The 21,024-nt window shown below is 37.9% G+C and overlaps 1 protein-coding gene across 6 annotated transcripts in view; it reads left to right on the forward strand.

Moving 5' to 3' along the window:
* The first annotated feature begins 1,967 nt into the window (after positions 1-1,967).
* The window catches only part of ulk4 (unc-51 like kinase 4), a 49,527-nt gene continuing 30,470 nt past the window's right edge, over positions 1,968-21,024 (forward strand). For 3 of the 6 annotated variants that reach the window (XR_008633460.1, XM_055163973.1, XM_055163976.1), the window contains exons 1-22: positions 1,968-2,093; positions 2,530-2,667; positions 2,752-2,851; positions 2,929-3,068; positions 3,143-3,305; positions 3,397-3,498; positions 3,572-3,655; positions 3,727-3,799; positions 3,887-4,033; positions 4,128-4,378; positions 4,467-4,536; positions 4,612-4,675; positions 4,816-4,908; positions 5,350-5,410; positions 5,487-5,707; positions 5,836-5,882; positions 5,991-6,069; positions 9,473-9,580; positions 10,952-11,035; positions 16,382-16,543; positions 17,060-17,245; positions 19,323-19,450. Coding sequence is in view for 5 of the 6 variants with exons in the window: in XM_055163973.1 (XP_055019948.1) it covers positions 2,530-2,667; positions 2,752-2,851; positions 2,929-3,068; positions 3,143-3,305; positions 3,397-3,498; positions 3,572-3,655; positions 3,727-3,799; positions 3,887-4,033; positions 4,128-4,378; positions 4,467-4,536; positions 4,612-4,675; positions 4,816-4,908; positions 5,350-5,410; positions 5,487-5,707; positions 5,836-5,882; positions 5,991-6,069; positions 9,473-9,580; positions 10,952-11,035; positions 16,382-16,543; positions 17,060-17,245; positions 19,323-19,450 (2,501 nt within the window). In the remaining variant the exon portion in view is untranslated. Of the gene's footprint in view, positions 2,094-2,262; positions 2,339-2,529; positions 2,668-2,751; positions 2,852-2,928; positions 3,069-3,142; positions 3,306-3,396; positions 3,499-3,571; positions 3,656-3,726; positions 3,800-3,886; positions 4,034-4,127; positions 4,379-4,466; positions 4,537-4,611; positions 4,676-4,815; positions 4,909-5,349; positions 5,411-5,486; positions 5,708-5,835; positions 5,883-5,990; positions 6,070-9,472; positions 9,581-10,951; positions 11,036-16,381; positions 16,544-17,059; positions 17,246-19,322; positions 19,451-21,024 lie in introns of those variants that run through there. The other 3 variants (XM_055163974.1, XM_020937431.2, XM_055163975.1) reach the window with 3 other exon arrangements.

The raw sequence follows: 21,024 nt of genomic DNA on the forward strand, positions 1-21,024 counted from the left end.
TCAGTTATGAGAATACTACTACAAACCTACATATTAGATCAATGATTTAATTAGGTTATTGAATGTTAACTTTTAATAAAATGTAAAACAATCCATGTATTTTTATGTTAAATATACTGATTAAATAATAAATAACAATTCATAACTTTTGAGTGTGCTTGATCAGTTTGAAATATAATAACAATAGCTTAGTAAATGCAAAATAGAAGGATTCTTAGGAGAATGACACAAATACATCCATAATCCTAGTGAAAATACAGTAACGATATAACTTGATCAAAAATGATATCAGAATGCATTTAAGTCGTACATTTGTATGTTATGTGTGTCCACTATCTGTGGTTGCTAAATGATCAATAACCGATCTCCTGTTTTAGTTAAAATTCAATCTTCCTCCAGATGTTTATTCAAAAGGGAACAGGCTAAGGTTACTAAACTTTTTAAACATCAACCCATTGCCTACAAATGAGTGAAAGAATTCCTTACAATTATTTTACAATTCCTTACAATTATTTTACATACCTGTCATGACTTCTGTTACTTTAGCTCTTGAACTGTATTATGGCCATCAATAAGCAAATGCACAGCAGTCTAAATGTATAATCTTTTTACAGCAAATGTAGACCCACTGAGCAGCTGGAAACCATAAAAACAACCTTTGACACTTTTTTTGTTGAAACATCCAAGGCCATTGTTTACCATAAAGATGTATGTGCCAGCGGGGAATAATACAACATACGTGCATGCAATTATTTTTAAGTATCACAAATAGTTAAAAGCTTTCGAAGTTAGTGGACTGCTTTTATGACACCTATGCTCTAGATCCTTGCAGCTTGGAATTTTGTTCAACATCATTTTACTGTGTTTTATGCAGGCGAGAAACAAGCAAGATAAGCGCAATCTCCCACTGGTTACTCAATCTATTACTGAAACTATCCAAATTTGGTTCTGTGGACATTTCTCAAGAGTGGCTGTGTAAAGAGGGAAGAAACCCAGGCAGTGAAACAGTGTCGAGACAAGAAATTGGAAAAGCAAAACAATACTGACTTCATGTTACACTGCAAGCAGGACAAAATCTGAATAAAAAGTTAGACACTACAATAATAACTAAAACAAACATGAAAAACTTGACTATACTAATACTACCAATACTAGTACAAACCTAAATATTAGATCAATGCTTTAATTAGGTTATAGGAATATTAACTTTTAATAAAATGTCAAACATTTCATGTACTTTTATACTGTTAAATATACTGATTAAATGATAAATAACAATTCACAACTTTTGAGTGTGCTTGATCACTCTGAAATATAATAACAACAGGTTATTAAAAGCAAAATACAAGGCATACATGTGACAAAGACTCACCCTGAAGAAGATGGTGCAATTGCCTGAAGCGGAGCGATCAGATTAATTCCGCTTTCTCCTTAGGGGGGTCGATGAAAAATACTCCAACTCAAATTTCACCTGTGTGCAGGGTCAGGGCAGCCGCCGAAGGTAAACTCTAAAAACTCTATAACTGTGAACACAGACAACCAGATTGGTAAAGTTTAATAATGTTGCAACTGTTCGTGCGGAACTTGTGGAGCACTTGTGTTTCATGTGAAGCGCTTCACTCAAACAAAGCCATGCTTAGGCAAGTTACACAACAAACTCTGATCCGGGAATTTATTTTCAAAATAAAGTCATTTTAAGTAGTCTTTCCTCTTCTGTGTAAGACAGGATTCCTGAATCATATAAATCGATAGCATTATATATTAGGCAAAGAATAACTAATTAATTTGATATGACCCTAGTGTTGGAGTATTTGTTTTATTATTTTTTGGAACGTTACCGGAAGTACTGTCAATACTTTAAAAAGAAAAAAAAAAAAAAAAAAAAATCTCTCAAAGTAACTTCGACGCGACGCTGTATACATTCATTAGTACGATAGTATTGTGTGCAGTTGTGTGTAAAAACTGACATAAATGAAGAGAAAGACAACAAACTTCCATGGACGTTGAACGCGCTGAACTCGTGCCCTTTTTGTTGCGCTTTTGTAGCCTAGCAACCACGGACTAGACCATTTAAGAAAGGGGTGGTTAAGTAGGTAAGATTTTTACACACATGTTTTTCTGCATATGCAAAGCTTTTACCTTTGAGTAGCCATACTGTTTAAAGTACACAATTATCCAAACGATTTAAAGTACAATTACACATATCTGTGTCTAGTCTTAATAATATCTTAATTTGTATTACCCCTATTATTGTAGGAATCATACACTCATTGCGCTTCCGGTAACAAACAGCGGGATGTAAAACGTGAAGTTGGTAAAAGTAGAGAAGTTGGTAGAGGTAAATTATTAAAACGTATATTGTAAATGTTTGCCTATGTGTTTTAGGTTTTCATAGTTTTGGTAAAACAATGCTACAGTTCTGTGTCGATGAGGTGTATGTAATTAACTGTTTACTAAGCAGCTTTACTTTGTATTAACGCTACAATTTAATAACACTCCTAATCCTAAAAACACTTTCTTTAACATTAGATGGAGAACTTCATTCTGTACGAGAAGCTGGGATCAGGCAGCCGGTCTGTTGTCCAAAAAGGAAGACTGAAGGGCAGCCTCAACTATGTGGCTATTGTGTGTTCTGACAAAATCAAAAGACCAGAGATCATCAATCATGTAACGTTACCCTTTCAACATATTTTTATCTTCAAAATATTTTTGGTTATGAAGTTATGCCCCTTTTTATCTTTTCTACATTAGGTCCGCCTTTGTCATGACTTTGAGCATCCCAATATTGTATCATTTTATGAGTGGTATGAAACCAGCAATCACCTATGGTTGGTGGTAGAGCTTTGTACAGGTTAGAGACTATTCTTTATATTTAACACACAAACACACACACACACATACATGTATAAACCATCGTCAATGCTCTAGGTGGCTCGTTGGAGTCTATTGTTACTCAAGATGGATATCTATCAGAAGATGTAGTCAGAAGTTTTGGGTGGGGTCTCGTTCAAGGACTGCGTTATATCCATGAAATGGGTGTGGTGGTGTCTGACCTGACACCAGCTAAGGTTTTTCAAAAATATTTTGATTGTCTTTTATTGGTATCTACTTTTTTGTTGTTGACTTTCCTTGTGTTTCTCAGATTCTGCTGGATAATAGTGGAATTTTAAAATTTAGTAATTTTTGCCACTCTAAGGCGGAGGGAGAGACCATGGAAGATTTTATGGCTTTGCTCTCTAGCCCTGAAATATCAGAACAGGGAGATGTCCTGGAGCAGCTGGACAGAATGAGAACTAACTTAAAAGGTCAGCTAAATTTGTATTAATATATTGTGTGTAATGTCTCTAATTGTTATTGTAAAACAAAGCTATTAATACCTCACAAACATTTTTATAGGTTCTTTACTTTATAAAGCCCCAGAGGTGTTGCTAGGATCAGAAACCAACACCAGTACTGACCTTTGGGCTCTGGGCTGTATACTCCACTACATGTACACAGGTAATCAGCCAACTTCATACATACTTGTAGTTTAAATTGCACATTTTCACACATGATTGTCTGTGTATTTCAGGTAAACCTCCGTTTTATTGTGATGATTGTAATGTACTAACAGATATGATTTTACACAGAGAACCAGCACCACTCATACAACCAGGTATTGCTGATAAATGTGACACATACATTTTATTTACTGTTTTTTGTTGTAAATTTATTTTGTGTTGTTAGTTACTTCCGCTACTCCAAGTGAGAACTTCTTAAATCTTCTTAAGAGCCTGCTTGTTAAAGATCCATATAAACGGTAAGTTACCCTCATAACATGTATTGTAACCAGTTTGCTTTATGAATCTATATTATGTTAATATTATTTGCACTGTCTACTTTTTAGGATGAACTGGTCTGAGTTGTTGCAGCATTCTTTCTGGATTAAAGCTCAAAAGGAAGATGGATGTTATGATGAAGAAGAGGTTGAGGAAGACACAGCGAATGATAAAGTTGAAGAAAAAAATTCAGATTTCAAAGAAGATTGTGCACGGTATGTCTGTTTTTATCATTACTACTTACCATACTATATCATGTTTTGTCAAGGTGATTTGTAAAAAAAGTTTGTTTCCATATTATTTTCACAGAGGGCCTACTGTGTCAGCCTGCCCTGAAGAACACACAATCAGATATCCCATCCACACAGCAACAGCTGTGCCAGGATGCAGGGATTCTAAGAAACGTATAGACCCTAATTCCACAAGAAAAGTGGACCAACGCAATGATCATAGTAATAGCCTGCCAATTAATACTCAGAGAGCAAGTAAAAGTGCAGATGGTGAAAGAAAAGTTGACAAGTTGGCAGAAAGTCAACACTCAAATAAATCAATGACACTGGGTAACTACTCATGCCTGCATATGACAATTTAAGGATGCATTTGTTTACGTAATTGTACTAGACTATGTTTTTTTTCCCACTGAATCAGATAGTCTATCAGATTTCAGGCCAAAACAAGGTGGGGATGAGGATAATACTGAAGCTATATTTCTGCTCAGGTATTTCATTTTCTACTGTTGAGAAAGAAAGCTTTTATTAACATGTAAAATAACACAGCACGCATTTTCTTGTAGTCCTTGTATCAACTCCAGAAAAAATCTTAGTCTCTCTGAATGCAACACAACGTCTGGGTTTCAGGTAGTCATAGTTGCCTTTTGTTCACTTTATACTTTACATTATACTTCTCGTTTATCAAATGTTTCATGGTATGAGTCAAATTTGTGCCAAATACATACTGTCATGTTTTTAATGATTTACATCCCCAAATCTTCCCTTAGCCCACAGCTGGCACTGATATCACATCGACTGTAAAAGCTCTTCTTTTCACTGACTCAGATCTTACTGTTACACCGATCATGGACAACCCCAAGGTAGGGCTGCAAGATTAATTAAAAATGATGCAATTTGAATTAATGAAACTAGTAAATTGCAAAGGCTGCAATTTTTAAGTACCATAATTTACAAACATAATATTCTGTTTTACTCTTCATAATAACTGCTAACCCTGTAGTTACATCTGTGCTAACATGTTCTTAAATGTGATCCTATTTTAGTTTGTCAGTTCATATTTTAGTCATTTTGGCACTTCTTCTGTTAAACTATGAACTTTTAACACAAGTCTATTATTAAAACATAAATGGTAAATCTAATCACAATCACAATGCTTGTCAGAAAAAAAATCACAATACCCTATCCCAAGGTACGGTGAACATTTTTTTTTTGTAGAAAACTTATAACCCAGAATGTTATGATTAACATGATGTTTATAAGTCCTAATATGCTTAACTCTAAATCTATGGATTGATCTCTAGATTTTAAAGACTATCCCTGTGCGGTTTGATGCCAAAACCCTTTGTGTTCCAGCGTATTCAGGTACAGCATTTATACTTCAGTTATGTTATCTTTATCTGTGAGTAGATAGGTATCACTTTTTGATTTTTTTTCTCAGTGGAAAAGCTGTTGTCTTTAAATGAAGATGGTTGGAACATTTTCCTTGAGCAAATATGTTCATTCTTTGAAGAACAGCATTCTACTTCTGTCATCTCCAATCCTGCTACTCCCAGTGCAGCCTCTTCAACCACAGCCCGCTCCAAACTAAATCTGCTCTGTTACCTCTGCTGTGTGGTTGGACATCAAGACATTGCCAACAAACTTTTGAATTCTACTTTGGTAAATAGTACTCACATGTTACAATTTTAGTTAGATTACTATAGTCACTAGTAGTAATGAAAATTGTACAAAGAAATATGTGTAATTATATGTAATTTCAACAAGATCACATGTGTTTCTACATGTAGCTTCCTGTATTGACACAGCAGATACGACTTGCTCCTAACTGGGATGTGTGAGTGCATTTATACTTATAGTATCTGTGTAATTTGCCCAAACTGGTGTTAATGTGTTTTGAAAGCATAAAAATTCTCAATGCTTAATGTTTTTTTTTTTCCTCCAGGAGAAGCAAAGTTCTCAGAGTCTTGGGACTTCTGGCACTGCACTGCACTGAACTTGGAGAGGATAGTCCTGTCTCTGAGGTTTGTAACTTTATCATATACCAATTCAGATAGATTTTGATATAGGATTTCTATTATGAAAATGTGCAATGAATTCTTTATTATTTATATTAATAATGCAAAAATGAAATCCATTATTTTGTACAAATAATACAATTATCATGCAATAATGTTGTTAACCATATGATGGCAGCAGACACCACATAAGGTTATTTTCATCCGTCTGCCATACATTTTTTTAAGATTCAGTGTTGCACTTCCACCAATCAATTAACTTTACTTTCCGTGAAATCTCCATGTTGGGTATTTTCCAGGAACATTAATGGAGCCTGATCCTAACCTTAAGCATATTTATCACTTGCCAACCCAAACCCTAAACTTAAACCCACTTTACCCCATATCTTAATTTTAAACCATGTTTAATAAAGGCTTGGGATTGTGGTGACCATGCAGGTGACACTGTCTAGTCCTCACAATGTGATAAATACCCATGACACTGAGGAATAGAGATAAGACTAGTGACTAGAGACTTTGTCTCTTTACATGCATTTGACCTCTTTTGCTTCTAAGTTGTTGTTTTTTTTGTTTGTTTTTGCTTTGTTTTTGTTTTTTTTTTACAATATCATATTTTTTTTTATTTTTTTTTACCAAATGTAATTACTCTATACAGACTTTACAAATGGTGACCAGCAGGGGGCATTAAAAACCTGAGGTAGGATTAGTAGTTCAGTAATTAAACTAGGCGGACTATCACATAGACACAGTGACAGTGCATCTCATAGCTTTTGTAAATATAGTTTATAAAATTGTGTTGTTTTTTTAAACCTAATTTTTAACTATATGCATATGTAAGTACTTAATGTAAAAGTGTTTTTAAACTGCTGCTTTATCAATAATTTAAAACACATTACTGTAGATTACAGTCACAGTTACACAACAATTCAAATAGGATACTTTGCAGTGTCATCTTTTTTTTTTCTTTTTTTTCATTTGACTTCTTTTAGGATTTCCTTTATCCTATTTCTTCTTAGTTATTATTAGAATTTTTGTGTTTGATGGCTTGATGGAAACTCAAAACATCTAAAATTCAATTGAACCACTGGGATATTAAGGAAAACCCCAAATTTCTGTGTTCTCCCTTGTGTTTTAGCATATGACAAAAAGTTGATATGTTAGTATGTTTATAAACCCCCTAGATGTAGAATGTGTGTAGGTTATTTTGTTTGTGCTCTCAGCAGGAGTCCTGTTTATTTATTAAGTGCAAGTAATTTGTGTTCTTTCACTAATGGTATACTCCTGTGAAAATATGTGCTTGTGGTCTGTTTGTGTTGATACTAGGGTTGCCAAAAGTAATGAAAATACTAATCATATACTAAAACTACAGTCAAAATTTTATTAAAAAACAGGACAAAATTGGACATTTCTTAAATAGTTTTATAATTGTTTTGAACTTTATCCTAACTAGTAAGGGAACATAAAGAAATTGCTCTAACTGTGTGTATAAAATACATTTTATAGTTTGTAAATCACTGGAGTAGTGAAATCAGGATCTTGTATCGAGCCTATCCCTACTCAATATCACGTTTTACACTGTTTGTATGTAGTAGATACTTATATGGTCAGATTAAGGGGATTTTGGCTATCCTGGGTCCTTATGGGTGAAATCCTAAAGTTATAGTCTCACATTATAGCAGTGAGTTTGGGCTTGTAGAATAAACAGCAGAGATGATGTCCTCACAAAGCCATTTGGCGCAGCCGTGTGTGCGCCTCTCAGCAGGGGTGCTCCTGCTGCAGTCCCACTGATTGGAGTGTCAGGGCTGGGCTTAGTCACCATGGTAACTGCTATATGCTTCACCCGTTCACTCTGGGACACACACACACGCACCCACACACACACACGCACACACATACACCTAGCTCTGCTGTGCTTAACTTTTACTAACAGTCTTTTCCTTTTTCAGTCCCTTTGTTCTCCTTATACAGAGGCTATGTTAACTTAACTTATCAGTGAACATATAACAAACACAAGAGTGTTTATCAGTTGTACCTAAAAAGTTTAAACCTGTTAAACAATGGAACAGGGTAAACAGAACCAGAACACATACATCTTTTGAGAACTGTTTTTAGCACTAGATGCCCTGCGAAAAGAAACCTGCTACTGTATAATATTTGAAGCTGACACAGAGGTGACCTTTTAGTTGGTCTTTTGGCAATTTGTGATGATACTTCTAGCCCAAGCATGAGATTCAGTCGTACCCATTAGCTCCCAACTGAAAGGCAAGTCAATGAACTAATTTAACTATTTACTACCAATTAGCCTTCATGTTTATACTGTATGTAATACTGCAACACTCAGCCAAACCTTAGGCAAAAGTTTCAACTCAGTATCTCATAAGCTTTTGAGAATCCTCTGCTCACGACTATGTTGTTTAATTTTCAATTTGCTTGGTTTGAATTGATCTAATGTTAAAATAATGATGATGTGTTTAGAGGGAAGTCATTTTGTGTATGATGCTGGGGTTTTCACTGCGGCTCATTGCACAGCGGTGCCTTTCAGCACTTTCTTCCTGATAGCAGCTGCGTGACTGGTTTTCAAACACATCCCAGAATCTCAACAAACCACTCAGCCATTCATGTTATTAGTGCATTTAGCTCTGGGTGATAGAGAGAGGAAGAGTGACAGCAGAGTGGGCGAGCAGCGCAGCAGTATGTGTCGATGTGGGTTTTTAACATCATGGCAGAAATAAATTGTTTTTGTTAAGGAGAAACAATTATAAGTTTGTTGTGCAGTGGCATAGCTTTTGTCAGAAGTTGCACTATTGGATTGCAATACACAGATGGGCATTCCAGGTTATAAAAACAGGATTATAACAGTCAGTACATGTGTGAGGACAATGATTAAAACTGATGTACATTGTTTACTTCATTTAAGTGAATATCTAAGGCATAGTTTGAAACAATATCAGCAGAAATAAGATATATGCAAAAACAAGTTAGAGAGAGAGAGAGAGAGAGAGCAGTGTGGAATCTCGCATTGGATCACAGAGGGTGGAAGCTGGCAGTAATGCTAATGCCAGGAAGCAGCTAGGCAGGAAGGCTGTCTGCATACACTTAAGACTATGTGTGGAGCGCGCATTACAACTGCATCAGATTGCATGATTTAGTGAACCAAGTTGTTTATGCATATACTTATTGCTCTGAATGCAGGTGCCAGGGAAGGTGTTTGTGTGCTTCCACTCGAACCGCTGTCTCACCTGCCTCCACTCCTGCTAGTTTATTTCAAAAACAGTGTGGTTTTTCTGGAATGAGTTTAGACAAAGTTGTCAAATTCGCATATCGTCTGACCAAGGTTTTTCATTACAGTGGTTTTAATTTGCATGAGTCTCTAAGCTTGTTTACTGAGATGGTCCCTCTGTCATGGCAGGTGGTAACAACACTGACAGACCTGCTCAGGGAGAACTTGAGAAACAGCAAAGTCAAGCACTTCCTGCTGCCACCACTCGGGGAGTTCCTCTACCTCATCGCTTCACAGGTACCATCTCAATGTCAACATGCTCATTATAGGTGGCATAATCAGTGTCTGTATAGGTTTGGATCAGACATGCAAATAAGGGTAAAATCCCTTTATCCACAATTTTAAAATTTATGGTATTTTTTGAAGACCCCCCCACCCTTAGCTTTTAAAATGATATGATTTTACTGCTGAATTATTTAATTGACTGAAGAGATGTTAGAAAGCCTAATTAACCGTGAAAAACCACAGAAGACTGAAGTCTGATAAAGACCAGGGCTTCATCAGAAAAGGTGCTTCACCTCCATCTAATGTGCATCTAATTTATTGTGTCTTTATTTACAAGGCTGATAGATAACCTTCAAAAATCAATCTGTAGCAGATAGCTCAGATTCTCTTGACACCATGGAGCATTTTATTCCCTGAAATAAATATTACTGAGTAAAAATACAAATTAAATGTGACTGAAGCCTACATTGTGCACAAATCAACTACAAATAATATGATGAACATACTGTTTATAAACTATGCTTGTATTATGGATATAATTACAGAAAGAAAATGTGCAATCTTTTAAAAAATATTTTTTAACTTGAGCAATGGTAACAAGAAGAGTCCAGGTATTTCTCATGAAGACAGACAAAGTGACAGGATGCAGGTGTATCTAAGTACTGTGGATGGGTCCTTTAATTGTCCCCAGGTAAAATCACCTGCTTTGCCTCTTGTGCAGCAGCAGTCAATGACAACGATTAACTATAGCCTCCAGTGCTGTCTCCGTCCTCAAGGTTAGGTATAGCCTAAAGCTTAGCACTACAGCAATGGAGCAGAGCATGCCTCATAACAGTTGTTTGCAATCTGAGTCTATTGGTTTAGTTGTAAATGTGTTCATAGACTTTTGTGTTTATTTTTTGTACCTGGTTTAGTTATGTGTTTAGTTGTGTGTTATAAAATGGTGTATGTTGCCACATGAATGTTTTGAGATTTCTGTTCAAGTTTTCTGAGAATCTGACCATTCAAATTAGAAAATGTAAGTGGTCAAGTATGCCCATTACTGTTAGTGTTCTATGGCACACAATTACAGTGTATGACTTTTATCCTTGTAGAACTATAATTACCAGTTCCTCTCTTTTCACATAAAGATAAGGCATCTTATTATACCGTCTTGTATAACTGGGATGGTAATCAAGTAATTAAAACTCATAACTCCTCTTGTTCACTGCTCCCAATCCCTTCCCGGGCCATTTCGTTTCCTTATCTGTGCTTGGATCTGGTCCATGCTATCTGGCTGCTGTTGCCTCCTGCTCTGTACCTCCACTGCCCCTGCCCCCCTGCCCCCCTGTGTCCTCCTCCCTCTCTCACCCCTCTCCCTGCCTTTCCATGCCTCTCTATCAGCAGGAGAAGAGAGGCTCCCCAGAGGGACTGTGGTTCGTTCCCGCTGCCGCCTACACCGGCTTAATGAGGAGCCTGCGGGAAGGGGTGAGTGTCTCTGTGTATGTCTGTTTTTGTGTAGCAGTGACTAAGTCTCTCTCACTATGTGTGTGTGTGTGTGTGTGTGTGTGTGTGTGTGTGTGGTGGGGGATCCCTGTGAACGGTAATGATGAGGCAGCTGTGGGGGCCTAAAGCGTTGTTTGCCAGCTGCAAGTCAAGGGCATGCAGAGCAGTCTCACACACATACTCTCTCTCTTACCTGCATCAAACATAGCCCTTTAGTGCTCCGCAGCCTGACCCCAGCAATTAGGACCCTCCAGACGCGCACTTACTGTAGGTACAGCTCCAGCACCATGGCAGCTCTCTCCAATGCCTCATTTTTGTTTAAAACTGTTTCTCTATCTAATTATTTTTTATTATATAATATGGTGAGGGGTTGTAGTTGGCACACACACACACACTGATTTGTAACCAATGTCTGCTTTCTCAATTGGCCAACATATGAAGATTGCTAATAATATGTCCTACTAGCCCTTTGGTTTACCTGTATAATTATGATAATCTCCTATTGTAATTAGAAAATGATAAGGTAGATACTCGAATGACAATGCTCCTGACCCATGTAGCCCCCAAGTTTCTCAGTGGCTAATAGATAAATAATGCAATAATCCTATAACTATTGCAGACAGATTTTGTGGACCGTGAGATGGACAGTAAACAGACAGAAAAGCACTGGATGGATGTTTTGTGTGTCTGGGAGGTAGACGGGGTCCCAGAGAGGGGGCCCACTATAGCCGAATGAATATAGATGAAACTGGTCTGCACAGTTGTCAGCTAGTACCTACTGTTGCTTCATTACCACTGGGAGTGCGGTGGGGGGCGAGCGGGGTGCATGACAGGAGAGGGGTTGGGGAGAGGAGAGGGGAGGTTGACTTATTTATCATTATTGAGCTGTGAGAGTGCACTGACGGAAAGACACACACTCTGACACACACACACGCACAATACACAATACAGCCTTAGGGACCAGACACTCATCTTCAACCCAACTTCTCTCCCTCCTCTGCCTCCTCTCCCACTGCTCCCTGTACCCCCTCTCAGGATGCATGTGTGTCCCATTCATAGGACATTACCTAGAGTTGTCTAAAATTGACAACTTTGTCTCAAAATGTGAGTCAAAAGTATGCTTAATTAGAGTTATAATTACAAGGTAGTTTTATTGCTATTTCTGATTGCTTTATCTCAGTATCAGCTCAAAGTTTCAATTAATCTGTGCAACTATCCAAATTCTGAAACATCCTGAAAATTAATTTCTGAACATCAAGTGGCGTGTTTATAGATTCCATGTTTGCTAAGTGGTTGTGAGCATAAATAATACTGTGTATTTGGTGCATTCATTAATGTCCAGTTGCATTGCTATCGATTTCCCTCTGGTGGCTACATATTCACTGATGCATTTTTTATGCTGTGTTTGGATGTCTTGACATAAGGAGATGATTTGTCTAGCATTGTGCTAAATGTAAATCAAGTGCCACACATTGTTTACTGAATGACAGTATTGAGATAGAGGCTGTCTATTGCGCTCCAGGCAGTGTGGGTTTGATGCGTTTTTTTGACCTGCAGGTTCACCCCAGCCCCCTCTGCTGCTGTTGAGAGTTTTCCTGATTTACAAGTTAACCACCAGAGAGAAGCATAGACATTGTTGTACAACAGGATGGGGTCAGCTGAGAGGGCACAGAGCCAAAGACATGATGGAGGTTGTGTTTGTGCAGTGATGGTTATTGGGGAATGGTGTGAGTGACAGAGGAGCAGAGAGGAGCAGGTGTGTGGCAGCACAGGGGATGGCAGAGACAGACACAGACCCAGTGCTGCTGGGGAAGAGGCCGAGCGGATGGCATGGAGTGAAAGGCAGGTTTCCAGGCCAGACTTGAGCTGCAGGAAATTATTTATGAGGCTGAACACGATGATGCTACTGCTGCCTATGATGAAAACTGTGTGTGTGCATGTGCAGCTGGGGGTAAAGCTGAACTGTAATACAGTGAGAGGAGCCAGCGGCCACAAGGTGAAATCCCCTCCTCGCTCAGCCACATGCACAGGCAGAAACATGCACAAAACATTCTATTCATGATTTATCAGTGACTTCCCCGAAGGAGGGAGAACTCCCAGAGACTCCATAAGGCCATCATGGGTCCAAGCCTAACAATTTAACACAGGATGACCATTTCACATCAGTGCAGTTTCAATTTGCACCCAAGTCAACATGAAGTTGAAGAAAAAGTGCAATATTGTTACAGCACTATCCCTCTCCTGTCACCTGTTGATTTTAAGTTAAAAATACAACATAATCATTTTTGATAATTTTGATGTTAGACTGGAGCAGAATTGGCCATTTTTACATTTTAAATTGCAGGACATACACTGCAAAGTAGATTATAATAATTGTAATGCAATGAGGAAAAAAGCACAACTGAGACTCTATTTCTGTGGTATACTGTAGATGTTTTGCCCCCTTATTTCTAACTCTTTAAGATGCTTTTGGTTTCACCTTTCATTCCACCTCTCCCCTGTTTATCCTTAAAGCATCCCTGTCTGCTTCCGGCCTCTGTTTGCAGCTAATGGCAGTGTTAGAAGTGCAGTGAGAGTGATAGATGGCGTCGCTGTGGCTGCTCATTCACATCCAGGTGTTTTAACTTCTGTGAGCTGTAATTACACGCTATACCACATCAGACGAGTCCACATCCCCTTTTTCATACAGGTGAATATCTGTAAAGTCTTTTGACTCTTTTCATCTTGGGACAGGTTTTTCCAGCTCTTAGCCCAGGGGTTAAAGGGGATGAGCCTCAACTAATCTCTGAATTGTAGAAAGCCGTTTATTCATTTTACCTAGTTGTGCTCCTGGTATTGTAATACACAAAGTACTCCTCAAGCCTGTTGAAAATCTTAGTCTAGTTTTTATGATACATTTTCTATTTTAGGCAAGCCTATCAAACTTGTTTGTCTAAGCTCCTTGGGATGTATGATATTCAGTATTGCAAAGTTATTGCAAAGGCAATATGTGAATATGAGTAAACAAACCTTAGAGAAAATCAGGTGCCAGATTATATGCTTGTGAATATAATTGTCAGTTTAGACCTTTAAAAAGACCTACATTTTTCTCTGTATATCTTTCCACTATGTCTATCTATATTACAGCCCGGGTCAGCATCTCACATCATAAGATCGCAAGCCAAAGGAGGGAATTGTTAGGATAGAACCTTTGACTGTAATAATAATTATTATGCATTAGTCTTATATAATGCTTTTACAGACACTCAAAGTTGCTGGACAATTTTGTGGATTATTCATACTTGGTGGTGGAAAGCTACTATAGAACACCTGGCATAAACTAATATGCTGATATTTGCACACTATGATATGATTTATTGTGGTAATTCTGAAAAGGACAGACCAAAAGACTCTGGGTATTATATTTCTGAACATTTGTTCAATAATTCATTGCAAAATCATCTAACAAATTGAATGTGACCTGAATCCTTCTGTGGCAGTTTTAACCGCAGTAAAATTTCAGCCAATTCCCATTTTCCCGTTGACTTTCTGGAGAGGTTTAAGTAGGACACTGACAATAGTATAATGAGTGTGTTTCTGGGATGAACTTGTTTCTCTTACTGGGAGAAATTATAATGAGAATAACTTCCTCCTCTGTCTCCTGCTTTCCTCTCTCTCTCTGCATCGTAATGACGGAGTTTCTTGCATGAGCTACTTGTTTCCCACCACATGTAAGGCTCATACCCCACCCCCATCTATCACTGCCTCTCTCTCCTCCTCTCTCTCGACTCTGTGTAGTTCCTGGCAGGGCTACAGTCTATTAAACACACAGACAGAGGGTGCTCCCCCGTGGGCTCATTAGTGAACTAGCCCGCATGGCCCGGGGAAAGCAGGAACACACCATTCTAGTCGTTCCCGGAGGGGTGCCAGAGGATTCATTATGTCGTCGTACTACGCAGTCCCCAAGTGCTGAATATACAATGTGATGTCCTATATTGGATTAATGGGTTGGTTATTTAAGATATGAGTGCTGATTAGTGTTCCCAAGGGTTTGAGCAGGATAGACTTTTCATACTATCACCAGTATAGGGGGAGCAAGTAACTATTTTAAAGTTTTACCTAGTCTTTACTTATTGAGCACAGATAGTGACTTTGTAATGACATTCTTTAGACTCCTAAAATCAAGAAAAACAGTTACCCATTTTTTCCCATAAAATTGTTTTTTTTTCTTAAATAGGTAAAATAAAGTTTCAAGTTGAGTCCAATTTGTCAAGACCAGCTAAAAACTATTCATTCCATTTAACAGAGAGTGCATTCCAACTTGTCAGTGTATTTTGAACTGCATTTTGGTTGTGTATTGACATTATACCAACAAGGTTAAGAGAGGGGATGCCTACTTAACCAACACCTATGTGACATTTTTCTAGTGTGTTTATTTTGTTATCCTGCGCCTGCATAACCACTGCATAAACCAACTTTGTCTTATAATGAACCTTCCAAAATGTAGTTAACTCCTGAATAGACTCCATTGTGTGTTATTCCTAGGCAGAGCAGTGTCGAAGTGATGTAACATGGTGAAACACAATAATAACCTGACAGAGGCAATCACGGCTCTTCCACTTCCTGTCTTTCTCCACAATGGCGTTCCTGGAAAAACTCATTTCCTCAGCCACAGAGATTTCATTAGCTGCGTCTATTGTCTGAACACAAACTATTCTCTACTCAACTCAGGAGTGAGGGTCGTACAGTATACACCCAGCCACGCGCACAAACATACACACTAATTGATAAACCATGCACACATTATTTCTCTCCTGTATGTATTGATGTGATGTGTTAAAGCTAATCTAATTGTCAGCTCTGTAATTGTATTAGGGTTTTGTTCATTGCTGCCGTTTGCCGCAGGGCCTTTTCATAATCATGTCTATGGAGTGTAACACATAAAGGCATAACAACTGTATGAGTAAAATGACATGTTTATGTTCTACACAAAAAATTTAAAATAATCACAGTAAGAAAAAAAGAAAAACCTTCAATGTAAAGTGTTTCATATCAGATTGTTTATGTCACAGTAACTTTACTTTATTATTCAGAAAGTTTGATGTCAAGAATTGGTCACATGCTAGAGACCGGGCAATCTGTTACACAGTGCAAAGGGGAAGTAAACATTTAACTGCTTGGTCATGATGTCAGTAATTGTCATTAATCCTAAAATCCTAAAATTTAATATTGTCACATCCCCTTAAAGAATAAAATAGAACATATAAAAACTGTTCAAACTTGAAGGCTACCAGTGTGTATAAAGCCCATTTGCATGTAAAGTAGATTTTGTTTTTGTTTTTCTCACAGGATGATTCAGTAGTTCATCATATGGCAGCCAAAGCAGTTGAAAACATTGCCACCGTGGTCTCTGGTCCAGCACACAGCCTGGTGACCTCAGACACAGGCCCTGCTCTGTGGTACTTGTTCACCCACTTCACTGTGGAGGCAGTCCGGGTCACTGCAATATCTGTAAGTACAAAAGACACAAACAAGACACACTGGCTTAGGTGTTCATTGTTTTCCCTTAAAATTCTTTAAACTTCATGATGGAAGGTTCACCATCTGCTCCACGGGCAGTTTATTGCTTTACCTTGCATATTTCACAAGAGAGCATTCAATCTATATTATCTCAATCGAAACCAAGGAACACAAGAATAAAAATACCTGTAATAAATACAACCTACAAGTTGCTAAAAAATAACGTGTAGAACAGTACGTGGCAAACCCCTCCTCCAGAAAAGTTACATACTAACTTTAATCGATTGAAATCTAGACTTTTCCAAGGTATTTCCAAATGGTGAACAATTTAATTTTATAGAGAGTTTTTTAAATACTGGACACAAATCATATGAGTATAATATTAATTCTTATATCATTTAACATGCTATCACATACTTAATTAAGGTTTGTTTTTATTTCAGTTTTGACATTTTAACTTGCCCTGGTGCAGGTTTTCTTTCCTGATGTACATCTGTGTATCTCCAGGCCCTGTGCCGGCTAACACGGGTGGTCCCAGCAGTGTTCTGTGCAGTGATTGACGTGTGTGGCCCTGCAGTCATATTGGAGGCTGTGGGTGGGGCAGGAGCCAGGGTCCAGCAGCACCTCCTCACCGCTCTGGCCACAGCTCTGCTAACCTCCAAAACACACACCCACCGCATCACTCAGAGCCAGGTACGAGTGTGACAGAAGAGCAGCTCAAGTAATTTAATTAAATGACCCATCTCAGCGCATTACAAAAATGGAGAAAAACTGAACTCATCTGCTCCAAACTGTAATGGAAAATGTAATCCTGGGGCTATGACCTACTATTCCATTTAGATTCATGAAAAGCACAGCTCCAGCATCTGCCCTAATCTGAGTCTACAATGAAATTCAAATTTGTCTGTCTTTATTGTCTGTCAGTTAGGCTTTTGCTTGCAATATTTTTAGTAGAGGAAATTTCACTAATAATAAGGATAGTTTTTCAACAACTGAGAAACACCAACAAACTTTTAAATGAAACATACAAAGAAAACTGCACTGTACTCGTCATCTCTCCATCATCATTGACTATTTTGGTTATGTGTGTTTTTTCAGCACAAGTTATGAACTATTGGTGAACATTGCCTTGACTAATTTGTCAGACTGATTTTTAATTTATATGTTTTACCAGTCTGTCCATTTCGTGTCTGTGGAAAAGTGCTAATCTTAGAAATGCAGTGGGGTTGAAATTGATTTAAGGGCTTTTAACTGGGAGTCTAGGATTGGTAATTGACTCTGAACTGAATTTATTTGCATTGAGCATTTCCAATTTAACACCAGAATACAAACTTAGTACTTCAACTCTGCTCTAATTATACACTGATATGCACCCCCCTCCCCTGGCGCAAAGACAGACCGTGCGAGAGTTTGTTTACACAAAACTCAGTCTGTTAGCGCGTGTCTCCTAGTGTGCATGTGTGTCTGTGTACATGCGCCTGTGCTAATTTGTATACTGTGTCAGTATCTGGGCTAATTGGCTAAATCAACATGCTGCAGCCTTCTATTTTAGCAAAGCATTATGGGTAGTGGGGAGGGACTTATCAGCTAGACACACACTACTGGGCTTTGAAATTAATTAACTTGGTGTGTTGCTTCATAAACACACATTTTCACATTCCCGCACATTGGCTCTCCCCCTTCGATACACATGCACACCATCAGTAGAGTGTGCTAGCGCTGCTGTTGGTGATAATGACAATGGTAATGAATGCTGGCCAGTCCAAACATTTTATATCCAGTTACTGCTGAGTGAGTGGATGTCTAAAATTGCTGTAGGCTTATAAATCCAACAGTGTGTTCCTGTGTGTGCGACCCATCCTCGTACTGTCTGAGCTAATTAAGTTTTACTCGGAACAGTTTTAAGATTTGATTTCTCTTAACACCTGCAGGATAATACTACTAGCACTAGCGATACTTTACAAACACTAATACAAAAATGTGTATCTAAGATTTTCATGACAAACTAATAAACCAAATTGATATGGTTCCTAAACATTTAATCAGGCCTGTCACAATAACAAATTTTGAGGTATAACATATTGCCATCTATACTGTCATTGTTTATCTACATGATAAACGATAATATTGAAACCAATCCATAAAGCAGAATTATCCCCCAAAAACTATTAAACTATAGTACAATATTGTTAAAAACATGCAATACATAAATGGCCGATGCAACACTAGTAATTAGATTGTCTATAATATAACAGTTTTAGTTCATAATTCAAACATCTACAGATAAAATCTAATAAAATAACCAAAAATTTGCACTAGTACAAAAAAAAGTACTAATGATTAATATTGACACCCAAAAATGAAAAATATATCCATCTAGCATATATTGAATGATAAGTCGATATAGTAATTATCGTGACAGACATACATATAATAGTCCATAAATTTTTGCTAGATGCACAGAAAAACATATGACTTAATTCACACATACTGTATATGCCACAATGAGCTGGTGAAGGCAGAAAGAAAGACTGATAGGTACAGTAAGCCTTAATTAAGAAATATACTATCTTGAGTTACACTTCACTTTCTTCTCTGTGCACAAGATCCTGGTTTTTTGCTCACTGTCCTTGATTAGTTGATTAATTAATGTATAGGGCATGTCTTTTTCAGCCAAGAATTCCTTTAGTCGACTAAAGCAGGATTTTTGTGTGCTTCCCTCTTTGACAGGGCAACAATATCTTTACTTTTCTGTGTTTGTATTCTCTAGGACCTGGTACTGAAGGTTCTCCGCTGTCTCGAGAGTCCATCCACAGTGACCAGAGCCAAAGCGTCACTGCTCTTGCTGCTGTTACTCCAAGACAGTACACAAACACTGTTGTACTGCTGTCAGCACAGGTGGGTACCACACATCCACAATATCCCCAAACATTTTAGGCCCTACAGGTAAACACAAGTGTATTTTTTTCATTTAGCGAGTGTAATAAACCAAACAAGACAACCGAATATTTGATGTATCCGTTAGTTCTACCACAAAGCACAAAGCTCCCTCCACTGTTTGACTGCACAGAGACCAATGAAGCCTGCTCATAACTTTGGCTTGCAACTCTGTCAGACCACGGGCTAATTAGTTTCTGTGGAATGTAGTGGTTCATGTTCACACACACACTCGCAACTGTCAAGAACAAAAAATAACATTTGTGAGTGCCTTTTAAATTATTTAGCTGCAGCACTCGGAGTCTACTCAAACATAGAGCTGCACCGTAGTAAAAACTAAATGTCCTCTAACTGTTTACTCTGCTCCCAATATTACTGAATATGGTGTTCTATTGGGAGGTGATATAGGAGTAGGTTAGCCTGGTTGTACTGGAAAAAGTAATGCAAAATGAGATGACAATAAACTCCAACCTTGGCCTAAGTGAACTGTGCATGCTTTTAACCAACTTTATGGGGCAAATTTAGTTCATAGTCAGGGACGGTTTTGCACAAGACATTATACATTCAAGACTGTTTTCGGAGAAAGGAAGAAGAGACCAGGGACAACTTTCTGAAAATACAGCTTAGTGAATCTGGCAGAGCAGCTGTACTCTGAGTAACCTTTATGTTAACTAGCGCTGTAGCAGTGGGATTGAGAATATGAATATAGCGTGAGCCCTGGACACTTCAGTTTGTGCTGGTGTATGGCACAACTTCACACGTAACTTCAAATGCTTCATTAGCTGCTTGTCCTCTGGTTCACCCCTGACCTTTGCAAATGTGCACAGTCCATAAGATCATATACATATACATGATAGATATATTTATACACACTCTGGTCCCTGGTGGTTTTATCCAGTTGGTTTTCCAGCGCAAAATGATGCCCTACATTACTGACATATGGAGCTTTACAGCCTTTCGTCCCTTGATGTCTTCTTTCTCATTTGCTGTCTTTCTTTTCTTCTTTTTTATTCAAATGCTACTCTGAGTGACCTCTTACATTTTGAAGTGGCTTAAATTAATTAATTATTTCTTATTTGTGACTCTGTGTTGATCAATTGGTACAAATACTGTTTACATTGGTGACTGCAGTTCAGTTTTGATCTTGTGAATTGGTTTTACCATAAGAGCTTGTGCAACCGTATTTGATCCCACATAGTTGAACATCTCTAACCCTTGTATTTATGTGCATCATAATTAATTCATATATTATATCTATTGGAGTCTGTATGTTCTCACTTTAGTACTGAATGTTCCCTCCAAGTAGCTCTTAATTGTGTTTATTTACTGGATTGGGACATTGGCATCAAAATAATTACAAAACGAACCTAGCAACCCTAGCGTGTAGTTAGCCATAAATTTCAACAGAGCCTTGGCCAAGTCTGCTAAATGTTTGAGTCACATGTATGCTTTACTTAAATAATCTTATACGCTTTTAGACTTTTTCGGCCAGGGTTTGCTTCAAGAATTATCTGCAAAAGTTATCCACATTGCAT

Source organism: Boleophthalmus pectinirostris, unplaced genomic scaffold (genome assembly GCF_026225935.1).
Source record: "Boleophthalmus pectinirostris isolate CB_2022bp ecotype Guang Dong unplaced genomic scaffold, ASM2622593v1 HiC_scaffold_6, whole genome shotgun sequence".
Classification (NCBI taxonomy): domain Eukaryota; kingdom Metazoa; phylum Chordata; class Actinopteri; order Gobiiformes; family Gobiidae; genus Boleophthalmus; species Boleophthalmus pectinirostris.